This window comes from Schistocerca gregaria, chromosome 8 (assembly GCF_023897955.1).
Source record: "Schistocerca gregaria isolate iqSchGreg1 chromosome 8, iqSchGreg1.2, whole genome shotgun sequence".
NCBI classification, from domain to species: domain Eukaryota; kingdom Metazoa; phylum Arthropoda; class Insecta; order Orthoptera; family Acrididae; genus Schistocerca; species Schistocerca gregaria.
Window position 1 is genome coordinate 354,914,119 of NC_064927.1, and position 21,603 is coordinate 354,935,721.

General features: G+C 40.0%; 1 protein-coding gene across 12 annotated transcripts in view; it reads right to left on the reverse strand.

The window, feature by feature from the left end:
• Positions 1-770: 770 nt before the first annotated feature.
• Positions 771-21,603, reverse strand: part of LOC126284815 (RNA-binding protein 5-like) — a 116,222-nt gene continuing 95,389 nt past the window's right edge. For all 12 annotated transcript variants that reach the window (XM_049984019.1, XM_049984015.1, XM_049984026.1 and 9 more), the window contains 3 exons: positions 16,568-17,155; positions 12,224-12,406; positions 771-2,870 (listed from right to left, as the gene is read on the reverse strand). In XM_049984019.1, coding sequence (XP_049839976.1) covers positions 2,148-2,870; positions 12,224-12,406; positions 16,568-17,155 — 1,494 coding nt within the window. In that variant the 3' untranslated portion in view covers positions 771-2,147. The remainder of the gene's footprint in view (positions 2,871-12,223; positions 12,407-16,567; positions 17,156-21,603) is intronic.

Here is a 21,603-nt window from a genome sequence, read left to right on the forward strand (position 1 = left end):
GACATAACATACTTACCTGCCAATCAGCAACATTGAAACTTATATATATTCAATCTCAAGCTTTTGGAATGAATGATTTCATCACTTAAAACAAAAACAGAGACAATGGGAAAGGCACAAATTTAGTGTGCAAGTACTGCAGCACAGATCACTCATACAAAAGCTTCACAGCTACACATAGAACAAGAAGATATTCTGAAGTAGAAATGGAATATTTCAACACGTCCTTCTCATACAACAGGTCTGTGTGGTGCTTCACTTTACTCTCCCAACAACTTACTAATGTCTAGAGTTGCCAATGCTCATGATTAATCTCTTCTCTCTGCGATTCTATCAGCATTACTCCAGATATCATTTTTTAAACTTAAAACAACTATGATCAAATGGAGTGGTTTCACATTAAAACGTTAGGCTTGTATTAGTCAACAAACTCAGCAAATCTGCTGACTATTACTTCCATTTACCTCCTTCCATAATAAGCAATTTTGCAGGATGCACAGATTCCATGATTTATTCAATATTTGATCATATTTCCAGCATGGTAACTGAAATGGAAATAATTTCCTCTGTGAATGCAGGAAATAAAAATGGAAACTGTAGTAGTTTCGGCTACTTTCTCCAGAAAAATTAATGCTACTTTCGACTGAAACCCCATCCACTGATCAGTGCTCAGTTGTAATGGAACAAATAATTGATAACTGCATAATAATGGCTGTGGACTGCAATTGCAAAGTGTAAGTTGGTTAAATATTAAAAATTTTAATGTGCAGTTACAAGTAAGGACATAATTACTTTATTCAGTTAATTAGCTTAATAATTAACATATATACAAAAAGAACAAAACCATTTTTGCTACTGTTGCTAAATTTGAGGTGTCAGCTACAAAAGAATTTGTAATAGTTTGGCATTCCCTATTTATATGGGTTCTTCTAGCTTAAGAGCTGTGCCTCCCACAGAAGCTTGAATGAGGCATCAAATTAAATTTTGATTTATTTACAAAAGTATTTCCACACTAATAAAAGTCTGTCTCTCTCTCTTTCTTAAACAGATAGTTATATGCTACACAATACTTATAATTAAGTTTAGCACCTATACTGAGAACAAAATCAAAGGAGCAAGTAAATGATTCGGAACCATCTAATTTATTACAGTTTATAAAATTTTACTAATTCTTTCCATGTCCAAAATTACAACAATGAAATATATACATCACTTTTTAAAAGTGGTTTACGTATATACAAGGTAAATATCTTACCACTTCTGTGACCAACACAAAACGAATGGAAGAGGATGACAGTAAATTTTATTTTATTTATTTTTTTACTTTCAGCACAGCTGAACAATGAAAACTGCATCTTTCTCCAGAACAATGCATAACTGCTGAGGAGTCAACGAAAATAAAATTAAAAATCAATCGAGACCACGATAAAAGTAAGACCTACGACAGCCTACAAACTCGTAAAAGATCCTGGCAAATAAGTGGTTTTTTTGATTATTTTTCTGTGAAGTAGTAATCACATCACAAGAAAATAATTCAAAAAGTCACAGCATTGATTCAAAGTGTAGCCACTACCTTATATCCACTGGAACTAACACACACTGTTTGGAGGAACCTCATACATTCAAAAAGGAAAACACATGCACAAAGTGCATTCAACTTTTGCGAAGGAACAGCACAGTACAACATTACAACCTGGAATGTCTTATGTCATGGGAGAAGGGAATTTCGTGGTTCCCCGTTACTTTTGTACTTACCATTTGTTGTCAGTGCAGTCAAGATTGCTCGTCGATAAAACGAACAAAACAATGTGTCTATAAACTCCTGGGCCCGTCATGATATTTAAATTTCCTACGTTTCTGTAGCCTATTAAGTAATAGTCCACAATCAAGCTAACAGTCAACATCATCTTTTGTACAATGGATTTATTCACACACAGAAGATATCTCAACATTATCACAGTGTGCAATGCCTCAAACATCACTATGCCTCTTCATGTCAGATTGGCTGAATTATCAGCTACAAGATCCTGTACAAGAACAAACACACTGAACACTGGCCCACTGATTAAGTACAGGATATTTGTAGGCAAATGGCAGTAACAAACACTTTCACCCGTAGGCAATAAATCTGTGAAGTAATTCAATGTTCAACTGGGTTCTGCTTGTTCTTGCTCTGTGAGTTCCTGGTAACGTGCAAACATCATCTTCTTAACACGGTCTTTGTATTTTTCTCCAGGTAAAACAGGAACAGCAGCAGCTTCACGTGAGCCAAGTCCTGCTGTTGGATTTCTAACATCAGTCTGCACTATAGAAGTGCGCCCCTGGTTACTTTTGCCCAGACCCATACCTTCTTGCCATCCCATTTTCTGAAGTAGACGATTTCCTACATTTTCTGATCCAATGCCAGCACGTGTTGGTTCTTCATACATTGAACGAGCCGCTTCTTCACGTGCTTTGAGGAATTTCTCTTTCAGTCGATTGGGATGAGGTGCAGCAGCTGTAGGATCTGTAGTGCCAAACTTTGAACGGCGTTCTTTAGCGCGGTCACGGTAACGGCTATTACGTTGCTGGGGATCATTCTGATCGAGACCACGAACCCTGTACCAAGCTTCCAAATTCTGCCTATGCAAATCAGACAGTTGGTTATGGCGTTGCAGGGTTTCTTTGCTAGGGAATTGTCTTTTACAAAGTAAGCATGCAAGTTTAGTCCAATCTGTGTGCAATCTTTCCTCTTGAAGTACATCATCAATGTCATCATCTGACTCAGAGCCACCACCATATGCAGCCACCAATCCGCCAGGTCCTCCAGTAGCAGCTGGTGATGCTGGTCCAGGACCCTCTTCTCCCATGCGTGCAACGAACTGAGACACCTGTTGGATGGAAAAAAAAAAGGTTAAAACATGTATGTACAGTGTGCCAAAGAATATGCAACCAATGTCAAACAATTCCTCAATTGACAACCTTTGATAAAAAGCTTTTTTTAAAAACAAACAAATAAATAAATGAATAAATAAATACCGCAGTTAAAAAATGTTTGAGAGGATAATGCAAGCATTTTACAAACTGCATTTTTTGTTCCCTGCAAAACAGAATACCATCATTTTTAAAATCAACTACATCTCTGCTAGTTCTGCAATGCATTCAAAGTTCAAAAGTGTTCAATTTTTCTTTCACAGGCCTGGGAGTAGACAGAAACACAAAGTTTGGCTGAACATACCTGATATACACTGTGTCAGCAAGGCACATGGTAGCATGTGTGGCCGACAGAACTGTAGCAGATGCAGTGAGAGCAAGGAATGATTTTGACATCAGAAATGGCCTCGTCTTCATTACAAAAACAGCAGATAACCATTCAGTTTCTCCACTTGCCCAATGACACACATTAAATTCTTTGCCAGATGAGTTAGATGCGTGTGATCATGTGAAAATTGTTAAGAATGTGCACTTGTGAGTACAACTGTTCAAAGAAGCTGATCATCAATGTGACTAGAAACCAAAAAAATCTTGGTCTTGCAGCAGAAGGTCTGGCAACATGATGATGCATGGAGTCAGTTGTTTTGCAATATCACCGATTAATGTGAAAGATATTGCCTCCATAGCTGTCATTCCCATGGGATCACAATCCTGCACGATGACTTGAAAATGTGGGAAGTAACCTTCAGATGGATACCAAAAATGTTAACTGATGCCCTCAAAGTTTCAACTATGACAATTTTACCAGGCAGTGATGGCGCACGATGGTGGCACGGTGTGGCTTTCTTTTCACACTCACTCTTTGTAAAATGTTTGAAAGGAGTAATTATAATAATGGCGTGTGACGAGGGCCTCCTGTCGGGTAGACCGCTCGCCTGGTGCAAGTCTTTCGAATTGACGCCACTTCGGCGACTTGCGCGTCGATGGGGATGAAATGATGATGATTAGGACAACACAACACCCAGTCCCTGAGTGGAGAAAATCCCTGACCCAGCTGGGAATTGAACCCGGGCCCTTAGGATTGACAGTCTGTCACGCTGACCACTCAGCTACCAGGGGCGGACAAAGCAATAATTAAAATAATAAAACTGAAGCAATATGGGCAGTACTGCCATATAACAAATGGTAGCAGTCAGCTAGCTAACCTATTTAATGAATACTTCCTTGAAGTGGTCAGCAAATAAACATGAATACTTGAAGGGATAAAACAATAGGCTACAAGTGAAAAGTACTGCTACAAACACAAGCAATTACTTCATGTTCCACTACAGAAATTGCAAATTTAATTAACTCCCCCATACTAAAAACTCTTAGAGCTCAAATACCTCTAGTAAAGTACTAAAATTATGTTCTTCACATATATGCAATTTTTCACTCACGGATGACATCACATCACCATCATAGGGGATATTTTTAACCAGACTGAAACATGCTATCTTCAGCCCCCTCTACACGAAAAGAAGTAATACAGATATTAATCGAGGGTTATTCAGAAGGTATCTTTCATCCCCCTCCCACCCCTCCTTATTTTTCCACTTAGTTTCTAGTCACAATGAATCATTTGTTGTAGCACATGAAATTCCGCAGTCATAAAATTCTGCTCCCTGCGACTGAAGCCAATCTTTGACACTGGTTTCCACACTCTGTCATTGCAAAAGTGCTTTGAGCCAAGCCACCTTTTCATATGCATGAATAGATGATAACCACTGTGTATCAAATCAGAGCTGTAGGGAGGGTGATCTAATACATCCCATTTGAACTCTCGAAGTTTGGTCGTAGTATGTTGCGCTGTATGTGGAGAGTGCTGTCATCCTACAGAACTCAAAATGCAATAACATTTGTTTGAAAGGGCCTTCTCAAGTTCATTAGTGTGTTACAATAACTTTCAATGTTAATTGTTGCATTTATCTCCAAGAACTCCAGTAGCAAAATTCCTTTTCTGACCCAAAAGACATTTGCCATGAGTTTCCTGCTGGAAAGTGTTTGACGAAACTTTGTGCATTTTTCTGGTGATGGCCCCACTGCAATGACTGAAGTTTTGTTTCTACATTCACATACTGCATCTATGTCCTTCTCCAGTCAAAATCTGGTCAGAAAAGCTTCAGTTTCTTTCTTGTAACACACAAAAAAGGACAGTGCTACTGCCATATATTGAGCCTTTTGTTCTTCAGAAAAGAGTTCAGGTACTCATCCAACATTAAATTTCCCGCAGCTCAAATCTTCGATAGTCACTCTGTACTCTTTTGTACAGAAGAGTACAACTAATCTGTGGAAAATTAACACACAGCTCCAAGATGGTGACTCTGCAGTTTTCTCTACCTTTTTTGTCCACCAAATGAATCAGATATGCAGTCACCTTTTCTCTTCATCACTGACATTGGTTCACCCGTTTCTGAATGTATGACACCACTGTCTTACACCTACATACTTCACAACATTCATGATGGATTTCACTAGCTTTACAGTTTCTTTGTCACAACTAAACTTATTACAGAATGTACCTCACAACTGGCAGGACTTGCGAGTACAGCACAAGTTATGAAAGTACTTGGCTTGGAAAGGAACCAAGACATGATCTTGATTCTCCATTGATCACAGTGTACTGGTTTCAGGCGCATTCTACCACACAAGCTGCACCATTATCTCTATGCAGCATACTACAGGTAAATGGAGGTTACTTTGAGAACAGCCCTCGTAATACTAACCAGAACCACTGTTCTTGAAGTTACTCGAGTATTAAGTATGCAAGAACCATAAAATGCCCCTCTCACAATAGAATATTTTAAAAGAGTCTCTGCACAGAACACATTATTTTTCAATTCGCAACTCAGATATTACTTGAGATGTGAAAAATTCACATTTTGCGATAAATATGAATAAAGATCCAGATTCTGCCTCAAAACGAGAAAAAAAGGCATTGTTAAATAGATGCTGTTCATAGAGAATTCTATTCAGATAGCTTTATTTTTAGCATATAAATATTGAAACGGTAACCAGTTTCCAGTTAGTGGTATAGCACATTATCTGGTAAAGCCCAGTCTACAAAGATAATGTGCATTATGAATGTGTCTGCCACATAAAAAGTGCAGGAATGCAACGATGTATCAGTGTGCTTGACACTTTGGTGCCATGCCAATTGTGGGCAGTTGAATGGTCTGTTAAAATACATGCTGCAGAATGCAACATACTACTTCAGCCAAGGGACCTAGTATCTTACAAGAAAGAGAAGCGTACATTACTAATTTAAGTTCAAAAATTGGTATAAAGCAGACACATTTAATGTGGCAGCTTTAGGGAGCTAGGGTTTAGAACTGTGGATGCATCAAATACAGACAGAGGTCCGGCCTGAACTACCTCATTTTCAGCACTGCCAACCTCGACAAGTAATTGCACAGCAGCTGTTACCGAATGCTGTGTGTTGTGGGTTGCTCATTGTTTTCTTTTCTTATTTTGGAATAAGGGAAGAGACTAATCCTGGACTGCCATGGCTTTTGATTATGACCCTCACAACAGCAGAAGGGATTGGAGATCCCTGCGATCATGTTTCAGTTCCGCTTTTGCAAGACATCAGAACATGGGTGCATGATGTTTCCCTGTGAGAGGGAGGCATGGCTTGTTTTCCCGCACTACTCCTAACTCCTCTGGCAGTCCTAATTCTCACCTGTTTACCTTAGCAGCTGACTGCCAGTTTACACTGTCTGCACTCTGCACTATAGCAACTGAAAACCTACAATTAACTTTTGAAGGCCAAATCTAAAAACAAATCTTTGGTACTGGCACAGGTACCCCTAAAGCCTCACCACCCGTAGATGCCATATGCACACTGGAAAGCAAGCTGTTGATCCAGAGCCTTTACTGACAGACAATTTACTATCTACGTCATCAATAAACGAGTCTCCTGTGCCATCTACTCCTCTGACGCCAGTAAACCTGTTAACCAGCCATCGACCATACTCCTACGCAATCAGCCAGGCCCTGGAAGGTTCAATCACATCCTCCACCTAGGCTTCAACTACTTCATATCATGTCCTGACATAAGGCATACCATGCCTAAAACTCTACCCACATCCCTCAAAGTAGTGTTCCGCTGCCCACCCAACCTACAGAATACCGTTGTTCATGCCTATTCCAACCCTACTCCCAATCATGCACCCCATGAGTCATTCCCTTGTAGCCAGTCCAGGTGTGAGACTGGTCCCATACACTCACCCACAAACCTCTTACCACAGTCCAGTCACAGACATTTCCTATCAAATAAAGGGCAGGGGCATGTGTAAGCATTCTATGTGGGCCTGACAAGTAATCAACAGTCTACTTGATGAATGGCTATCACCAAACTGCGGCAAACCACAAACTTGAAAATGCTGTTGCTGAGCGTGCTGCATACCCCAACAGAATTGACTTCAACGGCCGCTTCATTACAAGTGCCATTTCGATACACTCTTCTAGCACAAGTTACTTTGAACTACACATCTTGAACTCTCCCAAACGCCCTGGCCTAAGTCTCCACTAAACTGTTCCCATTGCTTCATCTCGCTTTTTCCATGGTCTCTTTTGTCTTTACCACTCCTCTTCAATTCAGATCATGCACTGCCTTCTCCCATCCTTCTTCCTTCCACTGCCCCCACAAGCAGATATTTTCCTTATCTCCCCTTTTCAACCCATCTCTCTTACATTCCTCTCCCCCTCTTCATCTTCCTCTCCTTCCACCCCCTCTCCCTCTTCCAACATCTCTTTCTGTTGTACTCCTCTGTGCTTTTTTTGTATTCTTGTGGAACTGCAGAGTCATCTGTCAATAGACCTGCCCCTTTCCTGGTACCCCTTCCTTGTGTCTTTCCCTATCCCCTCCCCACCTGCATCGGCTCAAGCAACTGCTTTCAATGATCAAGTACCAATAATGGGACTCTGTTGCCACAGGAGTGTGCATGTGTGTGAATGGGTGTACTATTGCTGGAAAAAGAGCTAGTGCTCGAAAGCTATGTGAATGCTGTGTTCTGTTATGTGTTACTGTGCTCCATACATCAATCTTCTATAGGCAAGTGGTTGCCTTTCCCTTATTTCATGTAATAAATGAAACACAATATTAAAATTTTTTATAATGATAAGAACCTGAACTGGAAGTCATATGTTACAAATTATCTTAAAAGTCTAAGTTCTGCAACTTTTGCATTGTGCATAGCAACAGATTTTGGAGATGAAAAATTCCAAAAAGTTGAGTTACTTTTATTGATTTCATTCACTAAGGTCTAGTAGCGTGAAATCCTAGAGTAATTTGTCATTGAGCAAATAAGTGAGTAACAAGGATAATGTGTGGTGTTCACTTTAGAATTCCCTGTAGAAACTTATTTAAACAGTTGGGCATACTGACAACAGCATCATAGTACATTTTCTCTCATACGAAGTATTTTTTAAACAATTAATAATGTTTGAAAAAAAAAACAGTAACATTCGTAATAGTAGATGGTCTACATCTACATATATATATTCCGCTAGCCACCAAGCGGTGTGTGGAGGAGGGCACAATTCACACAGAAATCATATTTCCCACCGTCTGTTCCACTCATGGATCGCGCGAGGGAAATACGACTGTCCGAACACCTCAGTATGAGCTCTAATTTCTCTCATCTTTGAACAGTGATCATTGTGCGATTTGAAAGATGGTGGTAATAATCTATGCTCTACATCCTTGGCGAAGATCGGATTTCGGAACTTTGTGAGCAGCCCCTTCCGTTTTGTGTCCCGTCTATCTGCAAGTGTATCCCACTTCAAACTTTCTAAGAGATTTGTAACGCTCTCATAGTGGCTAAATGTATCAGTCACGAATCTTGCCACTCTTCTTTGGACCTTCTCAATCTCTTGAACCCGACCCAACTGGTAAAAGTCCCATACAAACGAACAGTACTGCACGAGCTAACGTATTGTAAGCTACTTCCTTTGTTGAAGGACTGTATCGCTTAGGATTGTACCAGTAAACCACAATCTAGAGTTCGCCTTGCCCGTTACTTGTGTAATCTGATCATTCCATTTGAGATCATTTCAAATAGTTACACCCAGATACTTGAGGGATGTTACCGCTTCCAAAGACTGGGCATTTACTTTGTACTCGTACATTAATGGAGATTTTCGCCTTATTATACGCAGTAGGTTACACTTACTAATATTGAGAGATAACTAGCAGTCATTACACCATGCATTTATTTTCTGCAAATCCTCATTGATTTGTTCACAACTTTCGTGTGATACTACTTTCCTGTAGACTACAGCATCACCGGCAAACAGTCTAATGCCGCTGTCAACACCATCAACCAGATCGTTTATGTAAATCATAAAAAGCAGCGGACCTATTACGCTGCCCTGTGGCACACGTGAAGTTACGCTTATTTCTGTTGAAGTCACCCCTTACAGGATGACACCGCTCCCTGTCTGTTAGAAAACTTTCTATCCAACCGCATATGTCATCGAAAGACCATAAGCACACACTTATTGGAGCAAGCGCCAGTGCCGAACTGAGTCGAATGCCTTTCGAAAGTTGAGAAATATTGCATCAACCTGGGTGCCGGTATCTAGGGCCTGTTGTACATCATGCACGTAGAGGGCCAGCTGTGTCCCGCATGACTGCTGTTTTCTAAAACCATGCTGGTTTCTGCAGGTGAGGTTCTCAGAGTCTAGAAAGGTCATTATGCCTGAATACAAAATATGTTCCATGATTCTACAACAAATCGATACCAGTGAAATTGGCCGGTAATTGTGTGACAGCGGATTTTCTACCCTTTTTATATACTGCTATGACCTGGGCCTTCTTCCAGTCCCGTGGAACTTTCCGCTGTTCCAATGATCTCTGATAGATGATGGATTAGTCAACATCTAATCTTATGGGGATACCGTCTGGGCCAGATGCCTTCCTGGCGTATAAGGATCTTAACTGTTTTACAATCCTAGATAAACTAAACACTATGTATGCCATCCTCGTGTTCGTTTGATAATTGAAAGGAGGGAATGGTGCTGCAGTCCTCTACCGTAAATGAGTTTTTAAAAGCTAGGTTTAGAATTTTGGTCTTCTATTTATCATCATCCATTACATTACCTGTACTGTCAGCAAGAAAATGTATTTAATTATTTGTAGCGTTCATAGATTTTACGTACAACCAAAATTTTTTTGGGGTTACTTTTAGAATCTGCAAATAAAATATTGCTTTCAAATTCGGAAAAAGAATCTCTCATTGACCTTTTGACAACTACTTTTATTTCGCATAATTTCTGTTTGTCAACGGGGCAGTGACTACGTTTAAAATGACTGTGCAAAATTCTTTGCTTTCTCAGCAATTTCTTAATATGTTTGTTGTACGAAGGTGGATCCTTTCCCTCACCTATATTTTTGCTAGGCACATACTTCTGTAGCACATGGTGGACAATACCTTTAAATTCTGACCAAAGATGCTCAATATATTCGTGTCCCGTTGTGAATGCTTGGAGCTGACTATGAAGATATATATTAATGACACTTTTATTTGCATTCCCAACAAGAAAACTCCACGCTTTGTTTTTACTTCCACTGACATAGAAAACACAACTACATTATGGTCGCTAATACCTTATTCTAGGTTAACTTCCTCAAAACAATCAGGTCTGTTTGTCACCAAGATATCTAATATGTTTCCACCTCGAGTTGGTTTTCTAACCAATTGATCAAGGTTGTATGTTGAGAACGCTACTAGAATAGCTTCACACGAATCTTTGCTTCTGCCCCCCTGTGATAACATGTAATTTTCCCAGTCAATGGATGCCAGATTAAAGTCTCCACCTATAACTAATGGATAATTTGGATATTTACTTCCTATGTACTCAAGACTTTACCTGAAACGCTTTACGACATTTGTTGGGGATGCTGGTGGTCTATAAAAACACCTTAATACAATGGTCAATCCTTGTCTGATTGACAGCTTTATCCAGACTATTTCACAGTCCAACCCAGAATCGATCTCAACTGCGTTTAATCAGCTTTTAACTGCAATGAACACACCACCTCCCAAAAGCATCAGCCATATCCTTCCTAAACATTGTGCAATTCGAGTTCAAAATTTCATTGCTGTTTATGTCTGGTTCCAACCATCTTTCGGTACCTAATACAATATTGGCACTGCTACTGTTTATTTCGGAGAGTAACTCGGGGATCTTGCTACAAGCACTTCAACGATTTACCACATGAGATTTAGCATATTTGAATCCTTTGGAATGACCTGTTTAGGCAAACTAACAATTTTTACAGTTGGCACACCCACATCAGTGTTACGAACTGGTAATTTTTCAGGCCAATGGTTTGTTTCCCATGGGGAGGAACCTAACCTAAAAAACCCCCCTGTGCACGCCACAGTACTGTGCTAGCCACGTAGGTGCTTCCTGTGTGTAGTGCACACCTGATCTATTGAGGGACGTTCAACAACCTTCCATCCCATAGCATAGGTCGAGGAATCTACAACCATTTTCATCACAGAATTGACGCAGCCTCTGGCTTAGGTTCTCCACTCGACTCCAAACCAGAGGACCCCAGTCCACCCTGGGTACGATGTTGCAGATTGTCAGCTTGGCTTCCACTCCTTGAGAGATGGAGGTCGCCTTCACCAATTTAGCCAGCTGTCAAAAGGACCCAATGATTTCCTCGGAACCCCAATGACAGGGAGTGTTGGTGCCGACTTGTGCAACAATCTGCAGCTGGCTGCATCCTGCACGCTCGATAGCCATCGGAAGAGCATCTTCCACATCCCGGACAAAGCCCCACGGCAAGTGCACCGAGTGAACATTGGACTTAATGGTGAAATGCTTTACACTAACCATTACTTAGCCTTAGTGTGACCAAGGAAGGAGAGAGAGCCAGCCATAAAAGTCTTTGATCATCTACCAAGTAATGTAAAAGCATTTCATGGGTAAAACAATTAACTACAAATGCAAACTGCAGATCATATATGCTTGACAACAGAACTCCTAGTTCACAGAAGAATTTCTCAATATGAAGTAGTACACTTGTGTGTGTCTTTAAGAGAGGGAGAAACTCAACATAGTTAAATATAATCACTGTATGCATGTAAAACTATGTACTACCACCATGTTGTCCTATTTTCTTGTAGAACTGAATAGTTCCACATCATAGTGAAAGATCTCAATTATGTAATACGGAACACAATAACAACTTAACTTTGGGGAAAGGAAGTCGAGACAGAAGAAACAATTTTCTCTCCGATTCGTATATTAGTACCTGTGCATCTAATGACCGCTCCTTGCGTTCCAGGATGGCATAACCAGCATCTGCTGCTCCAACAGATTTCCCAAGAGCCACAGCTGATGTCGCCACTGCAGTTGCTTGTGGATTGTCCTTCTTTTGGTTTAAGGTTTTTGCCCAGCGTTCCATGTCTTTTGCTATTTTCTTTGCTACTTTCACCTTAAACAAACGAAGTACGCAAATTTGTAATTATAACTGTATACTTCACCTTCCTCTTATACTAGCTTACTTGTTAGCTCTTTTTCATGTTACTCTTAACAGCCAACTACCTTGCTTATCTCTCTACCACCCCAATTTCTACAGTGTGTGTCCCAAACCACTAGGTTCAAAACTATACAGATGTTAGTGAATCTTAAACAAAGTAGTCTGAGATAAGGAATTAATGTTTGGAAATGAATATACAATTTTTTATTGATATAAACAACTTGAACCTCATAACAACAACATAAGTTTACAGCAATCTCACAGAAACAATGATTGAGAGAAGCAGCTAGGATGCTCTTCAATTTCTATGGACATTTCATACACCAAGCATTTCATGACACCGCATGGGAAAAAAAGCACAATGGGCATAAATAGGATATTGGATATTGTTTCTCACTGTCGCACCACCAATGTCAATGTAGAAGTCAATGCACAAACAAGAGCTTCATACACAATTGTTCATTCAGGAAACATTCATTTCAGACTTCCGATTCCTCATCCCCATACACTGTGTCCCAGAAATGTTGCGACAAACTTCCACGGGAGGTGGAACACATTATAAGGATTAGAACTGCATAGTAACCCATGGCCGCAAATGTCAGGGATAAGTGCTAGCAAATCGGAAATGAAACACGAGTGTGATTCATTTGAAACATTTATTGAACATAATGAGTTCACATAGTGTATGACATGAATTAGCTCTAATGTTACGACAGATGTTTGAAGTTTGAATCAGACACCAAGCCTGCGTAACGAAGTCAGAGCACTGACTGCCACACATACTCCAACACACTAAGAGTTTCTTCTACTGCAGGAGCTGCACAGACAATTCTTGTGATGAGATCCATTTCAGATGGCACAGGATAGCGATACATGAGATATTTCATGGTCCCCCATAGAAATGCATCAGGGCTTGATAAATCTGATGAGTGTGGGGGCAGTACTCTCTTGTACAGCACCATCTAGTGCTGTAAGACTATGTTTGTGGCCATGTATTGCTATGCATTTCTCAATCCTTATGATGTGCCCCTCCTTCCCTAGAATTCTGCTGCAACATTTCTGGTCACCATGAGCACTAAGTTTAGGACCAACTACCATCTATATACTCTTGACCCAAGAGGTTTGGTTACAACCGGAATAAAATCTGTAAGCACTAAACCCTGTCATTTTTCTGAAATTTCTCTTCAGTTTATTCAAACAATGGAAACTCCAGGTTGAAATATCAACAATAAATGAAAAAGATAGATTGCTATCACCTGTAAAGATGACATGCTGAGCTACAGACAAGCATAATGGAAGGACACTTAAACATTAGCTTTTGGCCAAAGCATTCGTCAGGAAAGGAAACAAATACACACATATTCATTCACACAAACAAGTACATCTCACACATGTGACTGCACTCTCCGGCAAATCGGACCAGAATGCAACTGTCGCGTTGAATGGAAACAACAAACTGGAGGGGACGGTGTAACGCTGAAAATGCAGATAAAATATCTTCTGCACTATCCAAAATTTTTTGCCGTTTAATATCCACTGACAACTTGTACTGTACTTCTGGTTCTGAATTTGTAAGCTTCATTACAGAATCTATATTTAATACATAATGGACATAATAGTGTATTTATTTCTGAATGTTTGTAATTGATTGTAATTATAATGTAAATACTGTAACTTGCTGGGTAGTGGCCAAGGGAACTGCATTTTAATGTATCGATAGTAACAACAAATGTGTATGGAGAGTCTCGTCGCGCTGCAAGCAGAGCAGCTTGAGTCACGAAAGAGGGTGAAAGTGTCTGTTGAGCACTCCCACAGATACAGTGTGCAGCTAAGATCACGCCTGCGTATATGCACCAAAGTCGTTACGCCACGAGTATTGAGAACATGGTACAAGTAGAGAACATGGTACGAGTGGACAGGCAGACTGATGGTAGCAGCTGTGTTGCTGTAGTTCCGTGGCTGCCATTATATTTCCATGGAATATTTTATACAGTTGACAAACATGTTACATTTTTGTTTTTATTCTTGTGACTTTTCTATTTGACGAGAGCATTTTTGCTCTGATATTTTTCACACATGGTGTGATTACATGTAATCCTATGTAATTTTTTATTCTGATGAAGACTGCCTTAATGCATTCGAAACCATGGCCAATTTGACAATAATTTTGTGCAACCGAGGTGGCTATACATATATCCTGTAACTAAATAACGTATGGTTGCTGGATCTCAGCCAATAAAAACGTTTAAAATTTCAGATGCTACTCTAGTAATTCAAGCAATGAGGCTAATGGAACTCTGTATCTTCCATTGTTGTATCATCCGGAAACAAAGTTCTGACTAGATATTGCACTATAGGACGCGACTCTAGGGAATTTTAAACTCTTCTGAATTTCTGACAAATGTGTTCTGAAGGCAGAGTCTCTTTCGTCCGTTACTCTGCTATGCCACAAAGTTCTATGATAGTGTATTTTTTGTGGTCTTCCTCCATTAGCTGTTGCATGTTATCACACTCTGCTACTACAACGAGTTGCTTGCTACCACACTTTGAATTTATTGAACTTTCCCCTTTTTCTGCATTTGACAGTATGTCCTCCTTGTCTAGAGATAGGCATGCCATCTGTTCCTTGTTTTCCTTTCTTTTTAGCCACTTCCAGAAACTCCAATCCTTCTCTCAATTACCATTATTATTATTATTATTATTATTATTATTATTATTACTGGCCTTTTTAGAATTAATCTCGCTGTCACCCTTGTCTGTACCTTCTTGTTCTACTCGTCACACTGGACCAGAATATTTTGGCTCTTTCTGCTGATCACTTTCTTTTCGACCCAGATTTCCTTTTCTTACAAAGATGACAGATAATCCTTTCCGCACATGAAATGCACATTGCAACTCACTTGGTATCTGTACAGTTCATTTTTTGATTGCCACACACTTCACAGTGGGAGTATGTCTGGCAGTTTTCCTTACAGTGCTCTTCAATGTGCCCATAGTTGTGGCAGTTACAGCATTTGGTGGCAGCAAAGTAGTCCCTCACAGTGGTTAATCGAAATACAATGTATGTTCTTCTCTGTGTAATCAACTGTGCCTGACTTTTGGATGTACCTCCAGTAAATAATTCACCATCAGCTTCTTCTGAGAGCCTGTTCTGAACCTGACTTTTGTGGAATTTCAGCTTCCACCGCAAATATGTAATACAAATGGAGCATGCATTGACCAACTACCAAAACAGAGCCCACCCTGCTGTGTAACTAGCAACCAGTTGTTCACCAGGGTGAAGAGCCACTGCCTAACTGTGGCCAAGATCAGAGTAGACCACACTGTGGCACAACATATAGCTGAACATAACAAGCTCGATTTCAAAGGCTGCTTCACTATCCAAACCAACTGGATACTACCCTCCACAGCCAGCTTTCCTGAGTTGTGGAGATGGGCGTTATAATACATTATCCACTCCGGAAATTATCCTGGCCTCAACCTACAGTAACCCACTGTCCCCACACACTCCACCCAACAGTTTCCAGCCCCTCTGTCCTATTACCTCTTCCCTATTCTTGTACCTTCTCTCTCTTTGTGTGCCACCCTCTGTCAATGCACCTGACTGTCTTTCCCCCTTTTCTCTTACTTTGCTTCCTGTCCTCCAGCCCCCCCCCCCCCCCTCCCTCCCTGTCCCACAGCCTTCCAATGCTATGCATTTTGGCAGTCTAGTGCCCTCATGTGCTGTCAAATACCTCTCTTTTCTCCCCTCACCTGTACCCTGCTATCCCTTCCCCTTTCCTGCCCCCTCCAGTTTGCTGCTTCCAGTCTACATGATAGCTGCACCCTGGTCTGAGCTGCAGGAGATGACTGTCATGTGTGAGCAATGTGTGAATGAATGGTGTGTGTGTGTGTGTGTGTGTGTGTGTGTGTGTTTTTCCTTTACTCACGAAGGCTTTGGCCAAAAGCTAATGTCTAAGTGTCTTTCTGGCTGCAACACAATGTGTCATCTTTATGGCAAGCAGCAATCTATCTCTTCAGTATACTCCACAGATAGCTTTCTGAATCACAGTTGCAGTACATTTGACTCTAAGTTATACCAATGATTTCAGTTCTTTACCACAAAATCAAGCTTACCTTGTCTTGTTTGTTGTCCTTTGACTTTTTGTTGGGGTCATCCTTGCCACCAGCACCAGACTCCTCTGTCGTGGCGGCACCTGCTGTTGCAGCAACACCTGAAGCTGCTGCACCCTGCACTGGAGTCGGTACATATGTCTGCCGTTCTGCATCCCAGTACAGAAACTGCTGAGTTTGCGGGTTATAGTAGTACTGTGACCCAGCATCATAATAAAGCCCAGTTGATGAGTCATAATAATAACCAGAAGTCTCATCATAGCGATATGTGGCCACATCCGGGACTGCATAACGTGGGAGTGTCGTTGAACCTGCAGCCACATATGGCATTGCTGGTGCCCCTTGTATACTGGTTGGTAGTGTACCAGCAGCCAAGCTAGCTACAGTAGCACTACCTTTGCGTCCACCTTCGGCCTTGCCAGCAGGACCTTCTACCTGCTTTTTAATTTCACGTGCTGCCTGCACTTGCTGTATTGCAGAAAGAGCGACAGCTGCTGCAGCATTTACTGAATCAGTCTGTGTCTGAGTTGCACCACCTGCCACTGAAGAGGGTGGTGCTGATACAGTTGCAGACTGTGAAGCTGCACCAACCTGGAACAATGTGCGAGACTACCTTGTTATAATTGAGCTTATTAAGAACTGAAAAAACTATACATGTCCTTCTAACAATAAACAAAAAGTAATCACGGGCAACCAATTTCAAGTGTCATAGGTAAATGGCTAAATGTAACATAACAGTACAGGAAAGACTTAAAAGTACTTTTAAAAAAAGCAGTATTGTCAAGTTAGTTCAGCAAAATGCCAACAGAGGCACCAAGGATTATACTTGCTGAAAACAGCAGACAAGCACAGAAAGCATTTTGTGTGCCAGAATTCGCCCAGAGCCAAATGGTACCAAGTGTGCAAAGAGATTTGAGTCAAAACTATTGTCTTGCTGCGATTTCTATACTTCCACTGCCAGTTTTCTCTGTAATGCAGTAGGTTACAGATGTCTTCGAAATATTCAGATTTTTCTAAAGCAATTGAAGATATAACATCAAATGGATTAGCCATTACAAATGCTTCAAATCAGTATGGAATTCCACAAACAACATTGCAAGACCATATAATGGGAAGACAAACAGGGAAGTGCAGAAAGGAAACTGTGTTTAACGTAGAGGAAGAAAACACCACTGCACAACGCCGGATTACAGTTTCAAGGTAGGTATTTCCATTTTCAAAATTCAACATTCGTATATCAGAAAAACGTTATCTTGGCAAAAATGTACAGAATGCAAAGGCATTGAAAAACAGTTTCCCTGTAGAAGAGTGGATGGATGGTTTCATTTGTTGAAATGCCATGCTGTCAAAGTGAATTTCATGAAACTTCACTGCTAAGGAAGCAAAGGTTCCATAGTTTTGAATAGTTAGCAGCAACTGATTTTATGTTGTTTTCTGTTTAAGAAGGAATTTTAATTTTGTCTGTTCAAAATTATCACTTTTTTATTAATTATGTTTTAAATTGATGCTAAGAACTATTTTGCAAACCTTGAAAAGACTCTAGAGAGAATCAGCCCTTCTAACATCCTAATGACTTTGGTGGGAAAGTTTGTATTTTCAAATGAGGAACTAAGCATTCGAGGAGAATAATGAAATCTTCTAAATCAGCAATCAGTATGATGTTTGCTGGTACAGCCAATGGTGAACTCCTGCCTGCATATGTTGTTTATAAATCCCAACATATGTGATATAGTTAAGACACAATGAGATCCTCGAAGAACCAGATAAACATGCTGAAGTCTGGATGGTTCGATGAAGTCATTTTCAAAGACTGTTTCCAGATTATTGTAAAACCCTGGGCCAGGAAACGAGTAGTGAAAGCAGTGCTGAGTGAAAACCTGTCTTACAATTTTTCATCAAAGGTGCTGAAAACATGTAAGGGATACAAACTTAAATTCATCTGTCTCCCTATGATTGCCACACATTTGCTATAAATTCTAGATGTGGCATTTTATAGACCACTTAAAATGGACTGGAGGTCAGTATTAATAAAATGGTGAAGGAAAGCAGACAGAAGACTGACTTCAATTACAAAGGACACTTTCCCTGCTCTTCCTAGTGAATTAGTGGAAACCAGCAATCCTAACGCAGCTGCCAACGTCGTCTGGGTTCTTTGCCTTTGGAATTCGAGCCACAGAAGTCCTTAACAAACCATCTTCACCACAATCTGGTATTACAGAGTCTCCAAAATCTCAATCCAAATTGGCACTGGTGGGAGAAGCAGTCATAAAACTGCTCCATGGCATGAGATAAGGGAAAAGGAAAAATAGAAAGTGAACCAAGAAAGAGTGTTGCCAATACCAGCACTGAAGGCAGAACATCTCTCCCAAATGGACTCTCTCACCCTGTGTCAATTGAGAAACAAATAAAAAGAGAAGTCACAAAAATGAACAAGTAAAGAAAACAGTAAGCATTCCAGGATTTCAGTGACCGTGATGATAGAAAGTATTCCAACAAAGATTTGTCAGATGAATTTGTTGAAGAGGCAGTTAACAATGACGACAATTTTGATAAACCTAAAACCAGGTGAACGGATTTTAGTGACATTACCAACTTTTCTTCAAAAAAATTAAAAATTATGTTTGTTGTATTGAGGAACTGATTCCTGGAGAAAAGCTCAAAGTTCATGCCATCAGAAATTGTGGCAGAGTCCAATTCAAATATCACGAGAGACGATGTGAGTCTCACTGGCTGTGATCGAATAGAAAGAAGTGCTTCTGTCTATATGGAGAAAAGGAGAGTTCTAAAATTTGCTGCAAATTTCCAGGCTATGATACTAATTAGAAAACTTTCAGAGGTGTAAACCATATTTATTATATTTCTCAGGAGTATTATGTTAATTAGTGGAAATCATCCTTCTTGAAGCAATTTCAGATTGTGCTTTCTTGCACGAAAACCCAGGCACTTCTCACTTTAATATGAAGACAGGCCATCCTCTTCTGTATAAGAACCCTCTGTTATTTTTATTTCAGGCATCTTACAATACTTTGGTTGATTGGCCGAGTTGGGAGGGGGAAAAAAAAACATTTGTATTGTGTAGGTAGTATATATCTTGAGGATGCACTGTACTCTGGTCACAGGCATATTTTCCTATTTCCAACACCATCCTTCCATTAGACGCTTGTTTATGTGGAAAAGTCCACACATTTTTAAAGCTTCATGGACTTCTCACGCTCCCAATTATTGGCTTCTCTTTACTAAATTATCTGCCATGGTATTTCTCTCCCCTGAACTCTTAAATTTTGTTAGGCAGAAGCTGAAAAAATAAGCCCATTTCACCAGCATTAAAAACATTGTTTTGATTGCGCCTTTGTATCATTGTTAGATGAGTATTTTTCACTGACTTAACAGTGACAATGTACACACATCCAGTCTCACCTCGAACACATTTCTACACTAAATTATATTTGTTCTTGAACCTTTTGAGTCAACTGTTGGATGTTTTAAAATCTGTGTGTCCGAACTTTTGTGCCAAATGTATTAGCGCAAACCACAGTAGCATCAATTGGAATATTCAGAGCACAAGTTTGTACTATCCACTTCAGTAGCACAGTTTTCAGTTCTGGAAACTGATAGTTATGCACTCATTTTTGTTTGCCGTTTCCTCCTTTCAAACATGCTGACTCAATTATTTTACATTAGATTACTATTGTATTTATGTTGATGGAGGAATATTCAGTTTTTGTGCAATATCAACTCGCTTCCGGTGTGAATTTTTATTCCCTTCCTAAAAAATGTTTCTCTTTGGGACTGTCTTTTTGTCCATGAAGTATCGGTACACTGTTAGGCACAAAAAATCGTGGTCTGAGTCAGTCACACTACAACATGAACAAAGAACACCAGTGACTGAGTTACACACTAATAAATATCCAGTTTGTTGTTTGATCACTACAGAAGTTGAAAAATGCCAGATTAACCTATACAAACTGCCTACACAGCACTGTCTCCCTGCATGTTTCCTCACCATGCACTCACAAATGCCCTATTTCCACCACTCCCAGAACTCTTCTCGACAAAAGATGCAATGGCTGAACAGTATCGATACTGCCAAATTGAACATGCTACATGAGGAGGAAAAACAATGAACAAATCGTTTTATTATGCATTTAATAAAACTGGGACTCAGTCTTTCAAGAATGGATGTTCTGTGCAAGAAAAGGAAGTAGTGAAGGGGTGTTCTAACAATGTTCCTCTGTTTTGAATTGGACAACATTAGTTTGTCAAAAACTGCGTGCAGGGTGAACCAGAGACTTTCATTTATAGCTATTTTACTGCTTTACAGTTATCTGTCATCTGCAGTTTTAAAACCAAAAGTGTTCTGGGGATTTGTTGCTGACATGTTTATCATTTGGCACCAAGAAGAGGACTAATTGCTGGAGTTTAGAGCATTTAAACAGCATTCACCTTTACCACAGGAAATGAATGGCTGTCTACCATTTGTTGATATGTTAGTTGGACATGAGGAAAATGTGTTTTTGGGATATTGTATGTACCGTAAGCCTACCCGTACCGATTTATACTTGCAGGCACCTAGCTGCCACCATCCTTTGCAAACTATGATCATACTGAAAATTTTATTACATGGAGCTCATGTAGTGTATGATGCTAACAGCCTACATGGAGACCTGTTACACTTGGAAGAGGTATTCATTTAAAAAGTCAAATTAAGAAAGCTCTGCAAACAAAAGCACCAGACCAACCAAGGGAAGAACAAGAAGAACCAGGTGTTAGTCTAAGACCTTTCCATTGTGTTTGGGAAATGTTTCTTCAAAATTTGCCAGAATAATGAAGTATAAAGTGTTTGTGATCTTCCTTCCACCAACCAAGTTAACAGCTCTTCTTAGATCTATTAAAGGTGGTCCACTGTTATGAAAGGCTTGCATATATGAAATTCCTTGTCATTATGGTAAAAGATGAATGAGACAAAAAATACACACTGTACAAGAAAGGTACATTATGTAATGTCACACCCACCTTCTACAGCCTATCGAATCTGCAGT